This window comes from Canis lupus, chromosome 10, assembly GCF_003254725.2.
Source record: "Canis lupus dingo isolate Sandy chromosome 10, ASM325472v2, whole genome shotgun sequence".
Lineage (NCBI taxonomy): Eukaryota > Metazoa > Chordata > Mammalia > Carnivora > Canidae > Canis > Canis lupus.
Window position 1 is genome coordinate 41,657,182 of NC_064252.1, and position 17,133 is coordinate 41,674,314.

At 44.1% G+C, this 17,133-nt stretch overlaps 1 protein-coding gene across 3 annotated transcripts in view; it reads right to left on the bottom strand.

Moving 5' to 3' along the window:
* Positions 1-8,844, bottom strand: part of IL1RL2 (interleukin 1 receptor like 2) — a 43,999-nt gene extending 35,155 nt beyond the window's left edge. For 2 of the 3 annotated variants that reach the window (XM_035696179.2, XM_025463498.3), the window contains exons 1-4: positions 8,066-8,278; positions 7,675-7,743; positions 6,538-6,772; positions 3,871-4,066 (exon numbers count right to left, since the gene is read on the bottom strand). In XM_035696179.2, coding sequence (XP_035552072.1) covers positions 3,871-4,066; positions 6,538-6,772; positions 7,675-7,732 — 489 coding nt within the window. In that variant the 5' untranslated portion in view covers positions 7,733-7,743; positions 8,066-8,278. Of the gene's footprint in view, positions 1-3,870; positions 4,067-6,537; positions 6,773-7,674; positions 7,744-8,065; positions 8,279-8,357 lie in introns of those variants that run through there. The other variant, XM_025463490.3, reaches the window with a different exon arrangement.
* Positions 8,845-17,133: the final 8,289 nt, after the last annotated feature.

The window sequence follows — 17,133 nt, forward strand, 5'->3', positions numbered from 1 at the left end:
TCTCAAGCAGAGTCCTCCCTGAGTACAGAACCTAAGATGGCCTGATCTTATGACCCTGAGATCATGACCTGATGCTCAATCAACTGAGCTACCCAGGGCCCCTGAGCAGTTATTTTAAAAATAAAAATGCCGGGCAGCACCGGTGGCACAGGGGTTTGGCGCCGCCTGCAGCCCAGGGCATGATCCTGGAGACCCTGGATCGAGTCCCACGTCGGGCTCTCTGTATGATGCCTGCTTCTCCCTCTGCCTGTGTCTCTATGAATAAATAAATAAAATCTTTTAAAAAAAAGATTTAAAAATAAAAATGCCTGAACTTCATCCGTGGATAATCTGATTCAGTGAGTAGAAGATTAGTCCAAGCAAGTGCTTTTAAAAAAGGCAAAAAAAAAAAAAAAAAAAAAAATCCATTCCTCTTAACACTGAGGTAGTAACAAAGTTGGTTCTAAAAATCTACCTCTCAGGGCACCTGGGTGGCTCACTGGTTGAGCATCTGCCTTTGGCTCAGGTCATGATCCCATGATCCCAGGATTGAGTTTCTCATCAGGCTCCCTGCAGAAACCTGATGAAGTTTGCTTCTTCTCCTGCCTATGTCTCTGCCTCTCTCTCTGTGTCTCTCATGAATAAATAAATAAATAAAATCATTTTTTAAAAATTTACTTCTCTACAAATGTCAAATGCTTTCAAATCTATGACCACAACAGGTTTAGGCCAGGAGGAAAAAATTCCATAAGAGTCCTACTGTCAAGAGGGTCCATTGCCAGGAGGTAAGGATGGCAAGGCTGCAAGGTGGGAGACAGGATGCTTGAGGAAGAGTCTACAGAAGCCACAGAGAAGAACTAAGACTCACCATAATCAGAGAAAGCCAAAGCAGGACTTGGAAAAAGGGTAATGCCACAGTCAGAGCCAACTGAAGCTGAGGGGACTGTAGCCTGGAAGTCAACACCCTCTGAACAGAATAAGAATACTTTGAGGAAAAATTCTTTTTTCAAGTAGACTCCATGCCCAACATGTGGCTTGAGCTCAAAACCCTGAGATCAAGAGTCATATTCCACCAACTGAGCCAACCAGATGCCACATTGAACAGGATTATTGTTAATAATTAAATTGTGGTCAGAGCCAAGGCTAATAGGAGGGTAATGAGAGAGAGTATGCAGAGTGTTTACAATATATCTTGACACACATTAAAGGAATACCTGTGTAATTTTTCCACTGGCCCAATAGTTGATACACAAGGAAGTGTTGGGGGAAAAAGGTTATATTGACTCCTACAAATATAATTGTAAAGTGAATTTTTGCTCAAGTAAAAAGTGAAAAATACTGGAGGTAGAAAGAACTCAGAAGCCATCCACCTATTCACTAGAAACTTACTGAACTAAAGCTAATACCTAAGGGACAGGTATTATTAGCCTTGCAAGTGGAGAAGGCACAGGTGGTAACTACAAAGTCTATGAAGATGAACTTTTCATTAATGGAACAGTAGGTATTTAGAACTAACTCTCCCCAGTGATTCTGAAGGTGATGGCAGACAGACTGATCAGACCAGGCTTTTGACAGATCTATGGTGTGTCAGGGACAAAAGCTAGAGCCAGGGCTCCACAATGAGGAGCATCCTCACCAAACTCTCAAGTGGTCAACTGGGATGTGAAAGGGCCACGTGGTTTGGTCGAACCACTAAAAGCACGGCCCTAAAAAAATGATCAAACGAATTCTAACTTCAAATGATGATTTTCACAAATTTACTACAGAGCCAAGCAAGCCAGACACAAAATGCTACAAACAACAGGATTCAATTTCAATAAAGTTCATAAGCTAGCAAAATTAATCTGTGCTATTGTAAGTCAGGGGGGTTGGGAGGCATTGTTTTTGGAAGATGGCAGAAGTGAGCCTTCTGGTGGTATTTTAGTTCTTGACCTTGATCTTTGGAAGGCGTAGCCACAGGTATGTTCACCTTCTGATTAACCATCAAGCTTGGCCATTTTTGTTTTATGCATTTTCTATGTATATGCTATACTGCAATGAAAATGTTCATGCATTCCAAATATTGGTGCCCAGGATACACAAATATATAAAATCTCCTGTGAGTCGGTGATGAAATGGTAAGAAAAGTGAAAAAAAATAAGTAGGGCGGAAGATAAGAGTCAGAAGTTCAGAGGAGGATTCAAAAATGGTCAGTAAACATGAAAAAGTTGATCAATCTCAGTAATAATTAATGGAATTAATTAAGAAATTAATTAAGAAATTAATTAAGAAAAATTAAGAAATTTTTTAAGGAAAAGCAATTTAAAACAACAATAAGGTAACAATTGTACCCATCAAACTGATTTTTAAAAATACAAACCTTATAATGCAAAGTTCTACATAAGGTGTTAGGGAGCCCAGAATATTGCAGGAAGAGTATAAGCTGATATAAAATATTGTCGAGTAACTTGGTAGCATCAATAAAATTGAATACTTCATTCATATACATACCCTACAGTCTAACAGTCAGAAGGCTAAGCAATATGTACCCTAAAAAACTCTTACATTGGCAGATGTGCATTAAAAGACAGGAATAAAGGGTGCCTGGGTGGCTCAGTTGACTAAAGGACCAACTCTTGATTTCAGCTCAGGTCATGATCTCAGGATCCTGGGATTGAGCCCACCATCAGGCTCCCTGCTCAGCATGGAGTCTGTTTGAGGATTCCTTCTCTCCCCTTCTGCCACCCCTCCCTGCGCACTCTCTCTCTCTCTCTCTCTCCCAAATAAATAAATAAATCTTAAAAAATTTAAAAAGACAGGGATAAGGATACTCATTGCCATGGTTCTGTAAGACAGGAAAGTGGAAACAAAGTAAATGAACATGAAGCATACAATAGGATGCATAAGGCCAAAATTTGATTCTTTGAAAATAAATAATAGAACTGACAACTCTCTTATGAGACTAATCAAGTGAAGAGAGAGAAATACATTGTAATAGGGATTAAAAGAAGAATCTTACCTGCAGAAACAGACATGAAAAGAGCAATGATAATAAAAGTTGTATGCCGGAGTATCTGAAATCTTTAATGAAATGAGTGATTTCCTACCAAAAAAGGAATCTTACCAAAACTCCTTCTGGAAGAAATAAATTGGCATAAGCCTATCTCCATTAATGAAATTGAATCGGTAGATAAAAGCTTTCCACAGAGGAACCTCACCACCCAGATGGTTGTATGGGCAAGTGCTAACAAGCAGAGTGACAGGAAAACGAATCCAATCTGTAATAACCAGCCTGTGCTCCTCCGTGCCTAGGATTATGTCTTAGACACTATCATCTGCCAGTAGAGCCAAGAAAAGAGAATGTTTGAAGGTGAAAATCCAAGGTGCAGAAAGGTAGGTTTAGGGTTCTCTGTGTAAAACTAGAAGGACAAGGACACAGTTTCACTGCTTGTACAGCATTATACAAAAATAATGCAGAGAATGCAAGCACCTATTAACAGTGGCCATGTGTTAGGAGAGGTGTGATGGGTTCAGGGCAAATAGAGCTCAGAAGCGGGAAGGACACTTGCCACACTTTTATACTTTCTGATTATTAAATCATGGGCATGTAGCACCCATACAAACAAACTAATTAATCTATTCAGAAAAAAAAATAACTGAGGATGGTCTGAAAACTGTAATTGTGGAGAGGAGCTGAATACAAGTAACAAAATATCATAAAACTGTAATAACCACAAATTCTAAAATCAATAATTAGCAGAGTAAAATTATCACAATCACCTAACAAATATGTCTCAGATACACAAATCTCTTTACCAGTTCTGCCTTAAGAGATACGACTTAAAACTAAAAAGCAAGTGAGTTTTAAGGAAGAAGAAAAATACCAAGAGGAAAGTTATTTTGTTTCTTTACCTTATACCACGTTATTGAATCCAAAACACAACTCTGTGGGAAGTTCAGATGACACGTAAGACTATCGTCCCTTCCGGCATGTAATATTTGTTTGTATTCGTCTGATAAAATCAGTTGACCATTTCCAGAAATATCACACCAGTATTTTCGTAACACAGTTAGGTTTACGTGTATTCTGTGACAGGTGTTTGTACTGCTGTAAGAAAATGGCAAATTGAAACCTCATGAACTCAACCACAAAGTCAAATGAAGCCGTTCATTCTCAAACACGGCCACATCATCATCAAGATACGGTGAGAATGTTCTACCTCAAGCAAGGCAGGATGCCATCTCACACATCATTAATTACAAAAGGAATAAAAACAATATTTCTGTTACGGAAATACTGGACCACACCTTAGCCAAGTGGTCAGGCTAAACACCACCAGTGAGGAGCAAATGGACACCGTGAGCCTCGTGGTTTTCCAGCTGAGAAGGTTCAATCTCAACCTACTCATGAAGAGGTATCCGGCAAACCCAAATCAAGGGATAGAATATAAAACAATTGCCCATATCCCTTAAAAATGTCAATGTCTTGAAGAATGGACTAAGGAACCGTTCCAGATGGAAAGAGAATGGAAGTACCTGATAGCCAAATGTAATCTATGAGGCCAGATTGGCCCCCTTACCAGAAAGGAAAGAAAAAAACATTGATAAAGAAAAATCAAGACAATTGACAAAATTAGCATATGAGTGGAGAATTGACAAAAAATATTGTATGACAGTTAAATTTCCCAAATTTCATAACTCTACTGCAATTCTGTAAGAGAACATTCTTATTGATAGCAAGTACCCATCAAACCACTCCAGGCAAAAGGAACATGATGCATGCAACTTACATGTTTTGGAAAAAATGGTTCAAAAAATATTGCATGTAAATCTACATATACAGTTGAGCCTTGAACAATGTAAGTATTAGGGGCTCTGGATCCCTTACACCAGTGAAAATCTGCATAGAACTTTTGATTCCCCCCAAACCAAACTACTAATAGCTCTCTGTTGGCCAGAAGCCTTCCTGATTACATAAACAATGGATGAACACATATTCTCAACGTTATGCACATTATATACTGTATTCTTATGATAAAGTAAGCTGGAGGGGAAAAAATGTTAAGAAAACCAAGAAGAAGAGAAAATACATTTATAGTAATGTACTGTATGTAAGTGGACCTGTGCAGTTCAAATCCACGTTGCTCAGGGGTCAGTCACATATGGAGAGAGAGAGAGAATTTTAAGGTAAATGTGGCAAAATGTTAAACAGTAAGGGAATCTAGATAAAGAGTAGATGAGACTTCTTTATTCTTGCAAATTTTGTGTGAATTTGAAATTAATTCAAAGTAAAAATATGCAGTTTACTAAGTATGCATCGATCTGTATGTCAAAGATTTGTGAGAATCCGTGTTTCTTCCATGACAGACAGCATCTATGTCTACTTTCTATGAAAGGCTTTCTTTCCTGGTTTCACAGCTCCCAGATTTAAGTATTTTAAATGCAGCCTAGACATCCAGATGAATTTGCGTGCCATACCATCTCAAGCTCTCATAATCTAGAGTCAAACAGGACTGCAGACCTCCACAAGACATCAGCATCCTGATCCATATGGTGAGTGGAATTGTGCAGAGGAGCCAGGAAACGGGTTCGCAACCATGCCCCCTCGTGAACCACGGAGAGTCAGAGGCAAACCCCATGGAGACAAAGCAGCGGGGAGAGAGCAAGATCCCCTTTCTGGAGTACCAATTTCATACATCATCTCAGCCAACTGTCCCTTCAACCCTATCAGGCTGGCAATACTTCCATTTTACAGATAGGAAAACCAAGGTTCAGAGTTATCAAATAATTTGCCAAGGATGAGCACATCAGTGAGGGAGGGTAACAAAACTGAGGCCCTCAGCCAGAATTTGTCCACAGATGTGTTTTATTTAAGCCACACACACAAAGCTTACTGAAAAGTTACACACACACAGACACACACACACACAATTTCCAGGTTCCCTTGAAAAATTAGAAAACGGGCTTGAGCGGAACAGACCACTGGTGAGGCATGTGCTTTCTGGCTCACCACAGCCCCCACCAGCCTCACCTGTCTCCCACCAGACCTGTGCTCCTCACTTACACTGCTTCCTAGCACAGGGCTTAGCAAGGGGGCTGGAACATAGCTGATGCTTAGTCGCTGTTAAATTCCTATCACAGAACCCTTACAAAAAAAGGTGCTCAAAAAAAAAAAAAAAAAAGGTGCTCAAAGGAGGTTTATTCCTATCTAGTTGCACGACTCACACACACTTCTGGCATTCCAAGAAGGAAGGCAGCAATAACACTGGGAGAAACAGGTTTGCAAGCCAGTCTGGCTTGTGGCCTCATTTTAATGGGAAAAGATGCTTCTCCTGTTCCAACAACTGATTTACAAATCTGTTCTAAAACATGTTCACTAGCAATCGTCTGGTAACAATTATAAAACTCTATTTTAATCTTCTCATTGAGTTGTCTATGTTTATTAAGAATTCTCCTAAAAGAATTGTATATGTATATAATCATAACATTATACATTTATATGAATATGTATACATTATACATATTCATATACATGTATGAAACAGAGAGACAGAGTTTTATTTTAAATGAGAAACTTACTTTATAACACATTGGTAGATCCCTGAGTCTTCCGGGGTCAGGGGGAGAAACAAAATCCAGTTTTGCTCCTGGTGAATTCTAGACTGTGTGTTTTTGGATATTGGGATTCTGCTAGGATACTTGTACCATGTCACATGTACCTTCCCAGACGTCAGCGGAGGGTATGTACAATTAAAAGCAAAAGGCTGGCCTGCGGAAGGTGCCTCGTTTTGCATACTAACATTCTTGCACGCGTCTAGAGGAAGAAAGAGGGAAAATCAGGAACGAGAACTCTAGTGTTACTGATGATTAGTCTTAACAAATGCCTCCTTAATTTTCTAGCCAATTTGAAATTTTATTGGGGAGTTTTCTCAGTGTGGGAATTGCCTGAAATAGTCTGCTGATGTGAAAGCATAATTGGAAGGCCTTCAAATGTGTTCATAAAACACGCTGACTCATCCTCCCCACTTGGAATGATTTCTCTCCTGCCCGTCCTCCCTAGAAGCCCAAACCCCTTCATCCTTCCCTGTCAGAGTAAACGCTCCTGTTCTGAACCCTCGTCCTGTTTCTTTCTGCTCTGCTCTCACTGTCTTTTTTTTTTTAAGGTTTTATTTATGTATTCGTGAGAGACACACACAGAGGGGGAGAGAGGCAGAGACCCAGGCAGAGGGAGAGCAGCCTCCACGCAGGGAGCCCGACGTGGGACTCGATCCCGGGGACCCCGGGATCACGCCCTGAGCCGAAGGCGGCCCTAAACCGCTGAGCCGCCCGAGCTGCCCTATTTCACCCTGTCTTGACTATAAGGTGTTAAGTCCCCCGTCCCGAAAAGGAGCGTCAGACAATCGGCTCATTTTGAAGTTCGCTTCTCCGGGATTGCCTAGCATCGCACTGCCCTGCGCATCTTCTCGGAAGAAACCTGTTGCGCGATGGTTTCTTGGTTTTTACCCTGGGGCGTAAAATGACCTCCGGCCACAGATAAAGTAGTGTTCTGGCCGTCGGGCATCCAGACCTGCCTCTTCGCACCCCCGCCCGCACCCCCGCCAAGTCACCTCGGAACCCCACGGTGACGCCTGAGGCCCGCATCCGACGCCGGGCACCGAACCCGCATCGGGGCGGGCGACCGCGGGCGGCCTCGGGGCCGGGGGCAGCCGAACCTACCTGCTCGGACAAAGGACGGAAGCGCGACGGACACGCCGCAGAGCAGCAGGGCCAGCATCCCCCGTCGGGCTACAAGGGAGAGAGAAGGAGCGACAGGAGGCGGCGCGGCGGGGCGGGCGACCAGGCCTGTCCCGGGGGCGAGCCCACCGGAGCCTCCCCTCTGGGTGGGGAGCCCTCCGACCTGGGCCGCACACTCCCCCGACGCGTCCCCGAGCGGGAGCCCCAGAATCCCGCCTGGAGAGGGATCGGGGGGGGGGCCGGGGTGCAGAGCGGCCCGGGAGGGCGGGAGGGCGGCTGGGCCCGGGGTGCGCCCCGACCCCGCCGCGCCGCAGCGCACCCGGTGGCAGGCGCGCCCCTCGCCCCGGGGTCCGCTGCCGCCGCCGCCGCTCACCTGCAAGAAGCCAGCTTCAGCCTACCTGGCGGAGGCCGGCGGGAGAAGAGGGGGGGAGCGGGAGCGCCGCGGGCCGGGCAGGTGGGCCGAGCTGCGCACCTTCGCCCGGAGAGGGAATCCGCCCCCCGCCCCCTCCCCAAGGTCTCCCGGGCCGGCCCGGGGCGCCCCGCAGTCCCGATCCCTGGCCTCCGGGTCGCGCACACGTTTGCCCGCCGCCTCTTTCCCTCCACGCCCCCCGGAGGGTGGGCGCCCCGCCCGCTCGGCTCAGCCCACGCTCCCAGCAGGTGCCTACCTGCCCGGCGGGCCGGAGCGCGCAGGATCCCGAGCAGAGGCAGAAGCCGGCGCACAGGCCTGAACCCAGGCGTGCAGGCTGCTTCCTTGCCGCCGTGGGCAGGGCGAGAGTGGGAAGGAGCGGTGGCATCACACGAAGAAGTGGCTTTAGAGGCGTGTTACCTGGGTTTCTGGCGCCTCACAGGTCTTCCGTGGGCAGTCATGTCCGCATGCATCTATTCCGAAGAGTCCCCGTAGATGAATTCTTTCCCTTCCAAACCCCATTTGAGCAGTTATTGCGTGCCCTGCGCGCCCTGTACAGGATGCCCCGAAGTGGAAGCCGTCCCAAATGACTTCCAAGGAGCAGCGTGCATCTGCCTGAGTCGTGCTGTTCACTCCTGTAAAGCAGACGTCCCAGTGTGATCCTGAAACACCTGGAGCCCAAAGTCTGGTCCTGTCTGAAATTTCCAAATACGATGATATCAACCAGGACTGTTGCCCTGGCCATCGGGAAACACCCCCAGAGAGATCCCAGGGCCATACTGGGACTTAGAAAAAATGTATAACATGTGATCTCCATTCCGCACATTCCCAGTCAAGCTGTATCTGGTGGTGGTGGTGGTGGTGGTGGTGGTGGTGGTGGTGGTGGTGGTGGTGGTGGTTTTAGAGACGGTGAGACAGAAGCAACCGCAGAAATAGGACAGGAGTTCAGCGACTGCATTACTAGCAGAGCCCCCTGTGACAGGCTCGAGGCCAGTGGTTTGTTTGTACATTTCTCGGCTCTTAAACATTACTGGGGATTCCAAAGTGCTTGTTTATGTGGCTTGTATCTGTCAATATTTACTATATTAGAAATTAAAATGGAGAGCATTTGGAACGTTTATTTTCTTACTTATTTTAAATAACAACAATAAACTTAACATAAATGTTGCTGTAAGTAGTGTACGTTTTATGTAAAACAACTGACCTTTCCAAAACAAACAGAACTATTGAGAAAAGGGATATTTTTCTACATGCTACCACATACCCCTACTTAGTGTTTGCAAATCTCTTTGATGTGTAACGTAATAGAAGACAGATTCTCATACCTCCTTTTGTATCAAAGCTCTTACCGAAATAACATGTCAGGAAAAGTCCACTCTACTCAGGTGAGAGAATGAGAATTAAAAAGACAAGTAAGGTCTGAATATTACTGTGAAAATTGTTTTGATTTCACAGATCTTGAGGATCCTTGGAGCTCTCACACTTTGAGGACCCCTTTGTTAAGCTATAAATGGAGATCTTTATTATTTTCCCCTAATATCTGCATTCAGTGAGGTTCCTCTGTACAGACACATTTTGCAAGGTTCATGCCCCCACCCAAAACAAAACAAAGGTGTGACTATAAAAATTGACAAGTGACACATATGGAACTATTGTTACAAGCAGTGTTAGAAGTTTATTTTCAAATTTTTCTTAATTTTCATTGTTTCAGTTTCTACCTTATGAACAAATTTGTGTCATATCTTATTTTTTTAATAGTTTGAGTATAGGCATGAGTGCCAAGTCCAATCAGTATAGTTGCCCCAAAGCTTATGAAGTTTCAATGGGCTGCCCAGGCCCCTGCAGTGCCTCTTTTTTGTTTGTTTGTTTTTAAGATTTTATTTATTTGAGAGAGAGAGAGCAGAAGCAAGGGGAGCGGCAGAGGGAGAGGAAGAAGCCAGCTCCCCACTGAGCAGGGGGCCCCATGCAGGGCTCCTGGATCCCAGGGTCCTGGGAACATGACCTGAGCTGAAGGCAGAAGTTAAACCAACTGAGCCACCCGTGCGCCCCCCTCGAAGCATCTTTCATGGGACATTTCTGGCATTTCCTTTTGCTGCTGAGGCTCTGGATGGAAACTTACACTTTCGGGGACGGTTTCTATGCCAACTGTGTTTCCTGATATAGGGAGAATGAACCTCATGGCTTTGAAGGCAGAACTGATGCGGGCAGGATTACAAACTTCACAATTAAAAACAATGGAAAACCAAAACACATATCTAGGATCTCAATTACCTTAAAAGCTTGGAGAAACTCCAGAATATTGTTCGCTAATGAGAAAGGGGGAGGAAGAAATGCAAACTATTTATTTATGGAGCTTTTAAGCTTGCTTTGTTACAGCCATGAGAAAATTGCTGTTTTATGCAGGAACTTCCTGAATTCAATCACTTGATTATTCTTCTCTGATTTTCACATTTAAAATGTTCCTTTTAAATGTGCATCATGCAACAGTTAACAGCTAAGTAATTCAAAACAAGTCATAAGTCGTGTAAGCAAGACCCAGCCTCAGAAATCACAGTGACCAAGTTTCCTGTATACGTGTCTCTCCCACCACCCAAAAATTCATTATCCTATTTTGCGCTTACCATTCTGATGTGTGTGTGTGAGTGTGTACCCCTTAAGCAATATAAAGTACGACATGCAAATGTTTTGAGAAGTTCTAGTTCATGCAAAGCCACTACTGTATGATACTCCATTGTATGAATGTACTGCAACTTATGTTTCAAACCATACCTTTGGGTACGGTTTCAAATTTATATTTAGTCTTAAAAATAGTGTTGTGGTCAGGCCCCTGGTGGCTCAGTCAGTTAGGCATCAGACTAGGGACTTTGGGATTTTGGCTCAGGTCATGATCTCAGGGCTGTGAGATGAAGCCCAGAGACAGGATCTACACAGGGCAGGCGTCTGCTTAAGAGTTTTTGTCTCTCTCCCTCTCCCTTTGCCTCCCACCCTCTAAAAAAAAATAGTGCCGTGGTAAAGATTTTTGTAATGTTCTCGTGTGTCGACTCTTGAGAAGTTATCTAGCGAGTAAAATTGCAGCATCATTGGGTAGATGCATCTTTGGCTATATTAGAAAAATCCTTCATTTTATCCACATTAGCATTCTTCAGAAGATAAAGTTCTCGTTCTTTCAATGTTCTTGTCAGTAGTTGATAATGTCAGGCTGCCTTTTCCATGTTGCCAGTTTTGCCAGTCCAATGATGTAGAAGCTCTCTTGTGATTTTATTTTACATTTCTCTAATCGTTAGTAAGATGGGACATCTTTGCCTATGTTCATTGGCCATTTGTGTGTCTTTCTAGGAAACTTCTTTTTGTGTGTGCTGCCCTTTTACCCCCCTCGTTGTTGGTCTTCCTCTTGTGGATTTCAGAGAACTCAATAAATCCCACCCCTGGTGTCTCCTGCAGTTGCCTTCAAAAGGAGGCACAGATGTACCTCACTGCCCTCTCCTTGAACCAAAATTCAAACCCCAGCAGCGCCCCTTATCTGGAAGGTAGGAATGATGAGACCCCCCCCCCCCCTTTGCAGAGGTAACATTTATAAAAACCTCCTTGCAGAGTGCCTGACAGCAACAGATACTTGATGAGCACGGAGTTTATCCTCATCCTCCCAGTGACTCCTCCTCTTTCCAGGCTTTTCCAATTGCAATGGGAACATTCTTGGAAGTTTATGCCATTAAGCACAAGCCATGAGTAATGGACTCTTTTCAATTGTTTTGTTGTTTGGTTTCATTTGGTTTGGTTTGTTCTTTTGTTTTGTGGAGGCCGAGAAAAATTAAGGCCATTCCACCTCAAGTTTAGCATTAGCACAAGTACAGCCATCTTAGGACCCTGGGAATAAGAGCTGAACTTTACAGGAAAAGCTCAGAATGCCCTCGGCAGAGAATCCCATATCAGATCTTAAGAAAGCCTCCTACCCTTTCCCCCATATTGGAATGGAAAAAATTCCTCCACCCCTTCTGAAAATCCCCTAGACCAGCCCATAAAAAACCCAGCTGTAACCCACTTCGGGGTCCAAGCCCCTGCTCTACTGTATGGAGTATACTTGGACCCAAGCTCGAGCTTGTAAATAAACACTCATGTACTTGCATCGGTGTCAACTCCTTGGTGGTTTCTCAGATTCGCAATCTTGGGCACAACAGTTTGGTGAAGTGAAAAAATTCCTCCACAGATTCATTGCCTCATCCTGAGAACAGGTGTAGAGCAACAATCTATGGGTGATGGAGGCACTGCTGAGCCCAGATTGGTTGAGTTTCACCTTCTGTCTATTTGCTCCTCAGGCAAGGATATGATGTGTATTCAGAAGAGTAGCAGAGCAATGGTTTTTATTAAAAGGTCTCATATATAAATGCATATTTTATATAATGTCCAGTGGCTTTTCTGTGGTCTAGTTAAATATCTGATGATTTCCCTCCCACTCAACCTAACATGCACAGAAGGTTTCCCAGTGAGAACGAAGCGGAAATATGTTCACGTGTAATGGGCAAATGCTCTGGATTAGGCTGGGATGAGGGGGTGGAGGTGCTCCCAAGATCTTTATACATTTAAAGTTCTCAAAAAAAAAAAAAAAAAACAAAGTTCTCAGATTCTCACATGTGTCCTCTCTGGGAGACTTGAAATGTGCAGCAGCAATTCTGTGAGAGGCTTTTGTGGCTGGGATGACATGAACCCCCAGAGATGGAAGGAGCAGCAGCCTTTGGCTTCCTGAGGTCCTGCACCTGCTGTCTCCCGCTCAGCTCCACGATCAGTCTGTTCACTCACCCGCTGAGTATCCACACAGCCCCTGTGCCCCTGCTGCACACCGGGTGACCTCCTGCGTGCTCGAAACAGCCGTAGAGAAGACAGATCCTCTCAGAGTTTACAGTCCAGTGGCTGGTATGTGGAATGGAGGGACCAGAGATTGGGAGAAACACTGAGTAAGAGACGGTTTCAGGCTCATGAGAACCATATGAGGGTATGAAATATGGTGAAATGATAGGGTGTTGGGAAAGGCTTCACTAGGGAAGGGACCCCATAGCTGAGACCTGAGTGATGACAAGCATCAGGCTTCCTGGTTCTCAGGGAGTCTGCTTCTCCCTCTGCCTCTGCCCCTCCCCCTGCTTATTCTTTTTTCTCTCTCAAATAAACACTTTTTTAAAAAGTTAGTAATTATTTTTAAGTTGTACGGTTACGAGTGACTTTTTTCTTACTTGTACTTTTTAGAAATTTCTGCATTCTCTCAAACCAATATTGTTTCCATAACACAAAAAGATTTTTTTAATTCATTTAAGAAAAGTGGTTCTTATACCATCAACTCTCAGAGGGATTAACTGTCCCCACTTGCTGACAGCCTCCCTAAACTTTTACTCCCTAAATGCCCTGCATCATCATGTCTCCCAGCCAACTTACTTTATGCCTCATGTCCTCCCATCCCAAATCTCAGATAGCTCCCCTATACCAACTCTGAATGATAAAGAGTAGGTATTTTACTCAGGGATTTAAGACCTTCTACAGCATGAGTTCATTCCCTGAAGTACTCTCTCTTCACTCTGTTCTCTGTGGCTAGATTTAAGTGTTTTCTGACTTTGAGATTTTTTGTTTAGTATGGCATGAGGCACATAATTAGCACTTTTACAACAATCCAAAAGTAAACTTGAAAGCAAACATATTTCCCCCATGTTTGGGAATTTGAGGGAAGACATGGGGCCCAGGTTTAGGAAACAAGAAATTCGAGGAAGGCAGGATTATGGGATGTTCTCTAACAATCCTGTTCAAACAGATGGCCACTGGGCACAGCCCTGCAGGCGACGAGAAGCAGGAGACTGTCAGGCTAAGCAGGACCAGTGATGTAAGATGGCTGAGGAGAGAAAAGGGAGCCACAGCCTGGCGGGACTGACCACAGGGTGAAAGTGGAAGTGGGTTCCCACGGGAGCTGTTACACATGCAATGCCCCACCCCCGCCCCAGCCTGGCCCCAAAGAAGTCCCAAGAGTCTCACTCTCAGAATGTATTTAGTGAAAGGAAAACCAGGGAACCCTGTGGAATGGGGTCAGTGCAGCCCATCCCAGATCCAGAAGGGTGAACTAAGCGACACTTGGGATCACTCCCAGTCAACCGTTCTGAGGAAAACAAGCTTTGTCGACTTTCACTCTGGGTAAACTAATCTCCCAACTCCCAGCACAGGCCTAGAGAAGTCAACAGCATCCTGTGGGGCTAGACTCAGTGGTACAGGCTCAACTGGTCTCATAGCTGCAAATTTTCCTGACTGCTGTGTTAATGTTTGGGCTGCAGAAATAAGGTGAACGCACAGGGTCTCTGCACTTTCATCAGCCAAAACCTGAGCAATATGTGTTAGGATGAGCATGTTTTTGTTTTGAAAGGTTAATACTCACTTTAGATAACGTCCTGTTTCCTGTAATTCTTCCTCTCCCTGAAACTAATATGCACATGTGCACGCACACACACACACTCATCTTTTGGGTGTAAAATAAATGTTGGTACATCAAAAAGAGGTCCCTCTCATCTGTCTCCCACGTACATTGTTTATGTGTAGTCTATTTTTGCTATTTTGTGAATTTTGGCTCCTGTTGTGATCCATTTGTGCAACTTATCTTGGCAAAAAAGGAACGAACTGCCCATTCCAACTCCGGAACATTCTCTCACCACCCGCTACCTCTCTGTGGCTTTCACATGAAGCCCTACTCACCGCACTCACAGATTCTAGCCTCAAAAGTGAAAAGATTTTCTTCTGACAATCTGATTTTATAACTCTATGGTACTTATATTTAAAAGTCCCTCGAGGGATCCCTGGGTGGCGCAGCGGTTTGGCGCCTGCCTTTGGCCCAGGGCGCGATCCTGGAGACCCGGGATCGAATCCCACATCGGGCTCCCGATGCATGGAGCCTGCTTCTCCCTCTGCCTGTGTCTCTGCCTCTCTCTCTCTCTCTGTGACTATCATAAGTAAATAAATAAAAAAAAAAAAAAAATTAAAAGTCCCTCGATTAGTATCTGAGAAACCTGCTACAGTTGATCCTGGAACCCCGCACAGTTCAAACCTGTGTTATTCCAGGGTCAATGTACATTAAAAATAACAAGCAGGGCAGCCCCAGTGGCACAGCGGTTTAGCGCCGCCTGAAGCCAGGGGTGTGATCCTGGAGACCCAGGATCGAGTCCCACGTCGGGTTCCCTGCATGGATCCTGCTTCTCCCTCTGCCTATGTCTCTGCCTCTCTCTCTCTCTCTGTGTCTCTATGAATAAATAAATAAAATCTTTAAAAAAAAATAACAAGCAGATTCTGACTTGCTAAAATTGGAGTAAACAAAAACTATTTTCATTTCTAGAAGTTAACTCCAAGATGATCTGCCTTCCTCCCTGCTCAGTGGGGAGCCTGCTTCTCCCCCTCCCTCTGACCCGCACCCCCCTGCTGGTGCGCATGCAAATAAACAAATAAAATAAAATAAATAAAATCTTAAAGGAAAAAAAAAAGATGATATGCCTTCCTCTCCCTCCATGCCCAAAGCCCCAGAATCTGAAAAAGATACATTTTGGATAAATGAATTTCTTGGTTTTATCTGATCAAAAGGCAATTTTATTTATTTTTTATTTTTTTAAGGCAAAATTTTTAAAATATATATTCTGAGATTCTCTCTCAGATACTGGACAGAGGCTTTCCGCACATAAAAACTTTGAAACACAGTAAGTCTTATTTCATAGATGAGAAAATGGAGATAGGAAACAGCCAGGTGTTTTGCTCTAGCTTAAAAACTGTGACAGTACAGGAATTTATACTCAGGATTTTCCCCACCAGATAGCATCCTGACTGAGAAACATTTCCAAAGACCAAAAAACAAACAAACAAAAAAACAAAATAAACCCCCATTTCGAGGAAGCTATTTGGTAAAGAGTATAAAAATCCTCCTGACGAAAAAAGAAAAAAAACACTTTTAAATGTTTTTTTAAAATGGTTGTTAGCACTGACTTTGTTTGCTAATATATATATATACAGAATATATACATATGTATATATTTATATTTATATCACTTTATATATATATAAAGTGATTTATATATATATAAAATGATAAAAATAACCAAAGTATGGTGAAAGGCTCTTTGAATTTTTCCAGCGACAAATTCTGTATAAGCAAGTTTTCTGGATAGCTGATCCTGAAATTTTCAGGGGTTCTTGCATTTTTTTCATTTTTATTGAAAATCCCATCAGGAACCTGTTAAATCCCTTTCTTTAGAAACTAGGCATCCTTTGAGACAGCTGGGTGGCTCAGGGCATGATCCCGGGGTCCCAGGATGGAGTCTTGCATTAGACTCCCTGGGAGGAGCCTGCTTCTCCCTCTGCCTGTATCTCTGCCTCTCTCTCTGTCTCTCTCGTGAATAAATAAATAAAATCTAAAAAAAAAAAAAAAAGAAAAGAAAAAGGAGCTAGGTATCCCTTCAAGTCCCCCCGCCAACAGAGAGTCAGTGTGAATGAACATCAGTCCCTGGCCCTCGGGGACACAGGGCTCCTGGCCCCCGTGTCACACAGCTTCATCTGGGCATTGACACTGTATTTTTCCAATTGCTTTACTTCCCCCCTCCGTGTCAGTTGCACTTCTGGTTTATTATTACTCTTCCCTTTGCATTCTATTTGCAGATTCTAGTATGCCCAAGCTTATTCATAGAATTGCTACAACCAATCTCCTGTTCTGGAAGGCCCGCTGTATGCTGGGCACCATGCCTGTCGGAATGTACCCCATCTTTCTAGTTCTTACACAGCTCTACGAATTAGATAGTAGGCCCATTTTATAGATGAGGGAACTGGAGCTCAAATAGTTCGTCCCAGTTTGCACACCAAGTAGGAGGCAGGATCTAGGGTGGGCCCTCAGGCTCCCGGCGGACCTACCTCATCTGGTGTGCCCTCTGGGTGCTGCCAAAGCCACCTGCTTGTGGGAATAGCTCGGAGGGAGGTCAGAACAGAGCAGCGCTGACCGGGCAGGCCTCCCTCACCACTGGAGTTGGTGAGCACCGTGG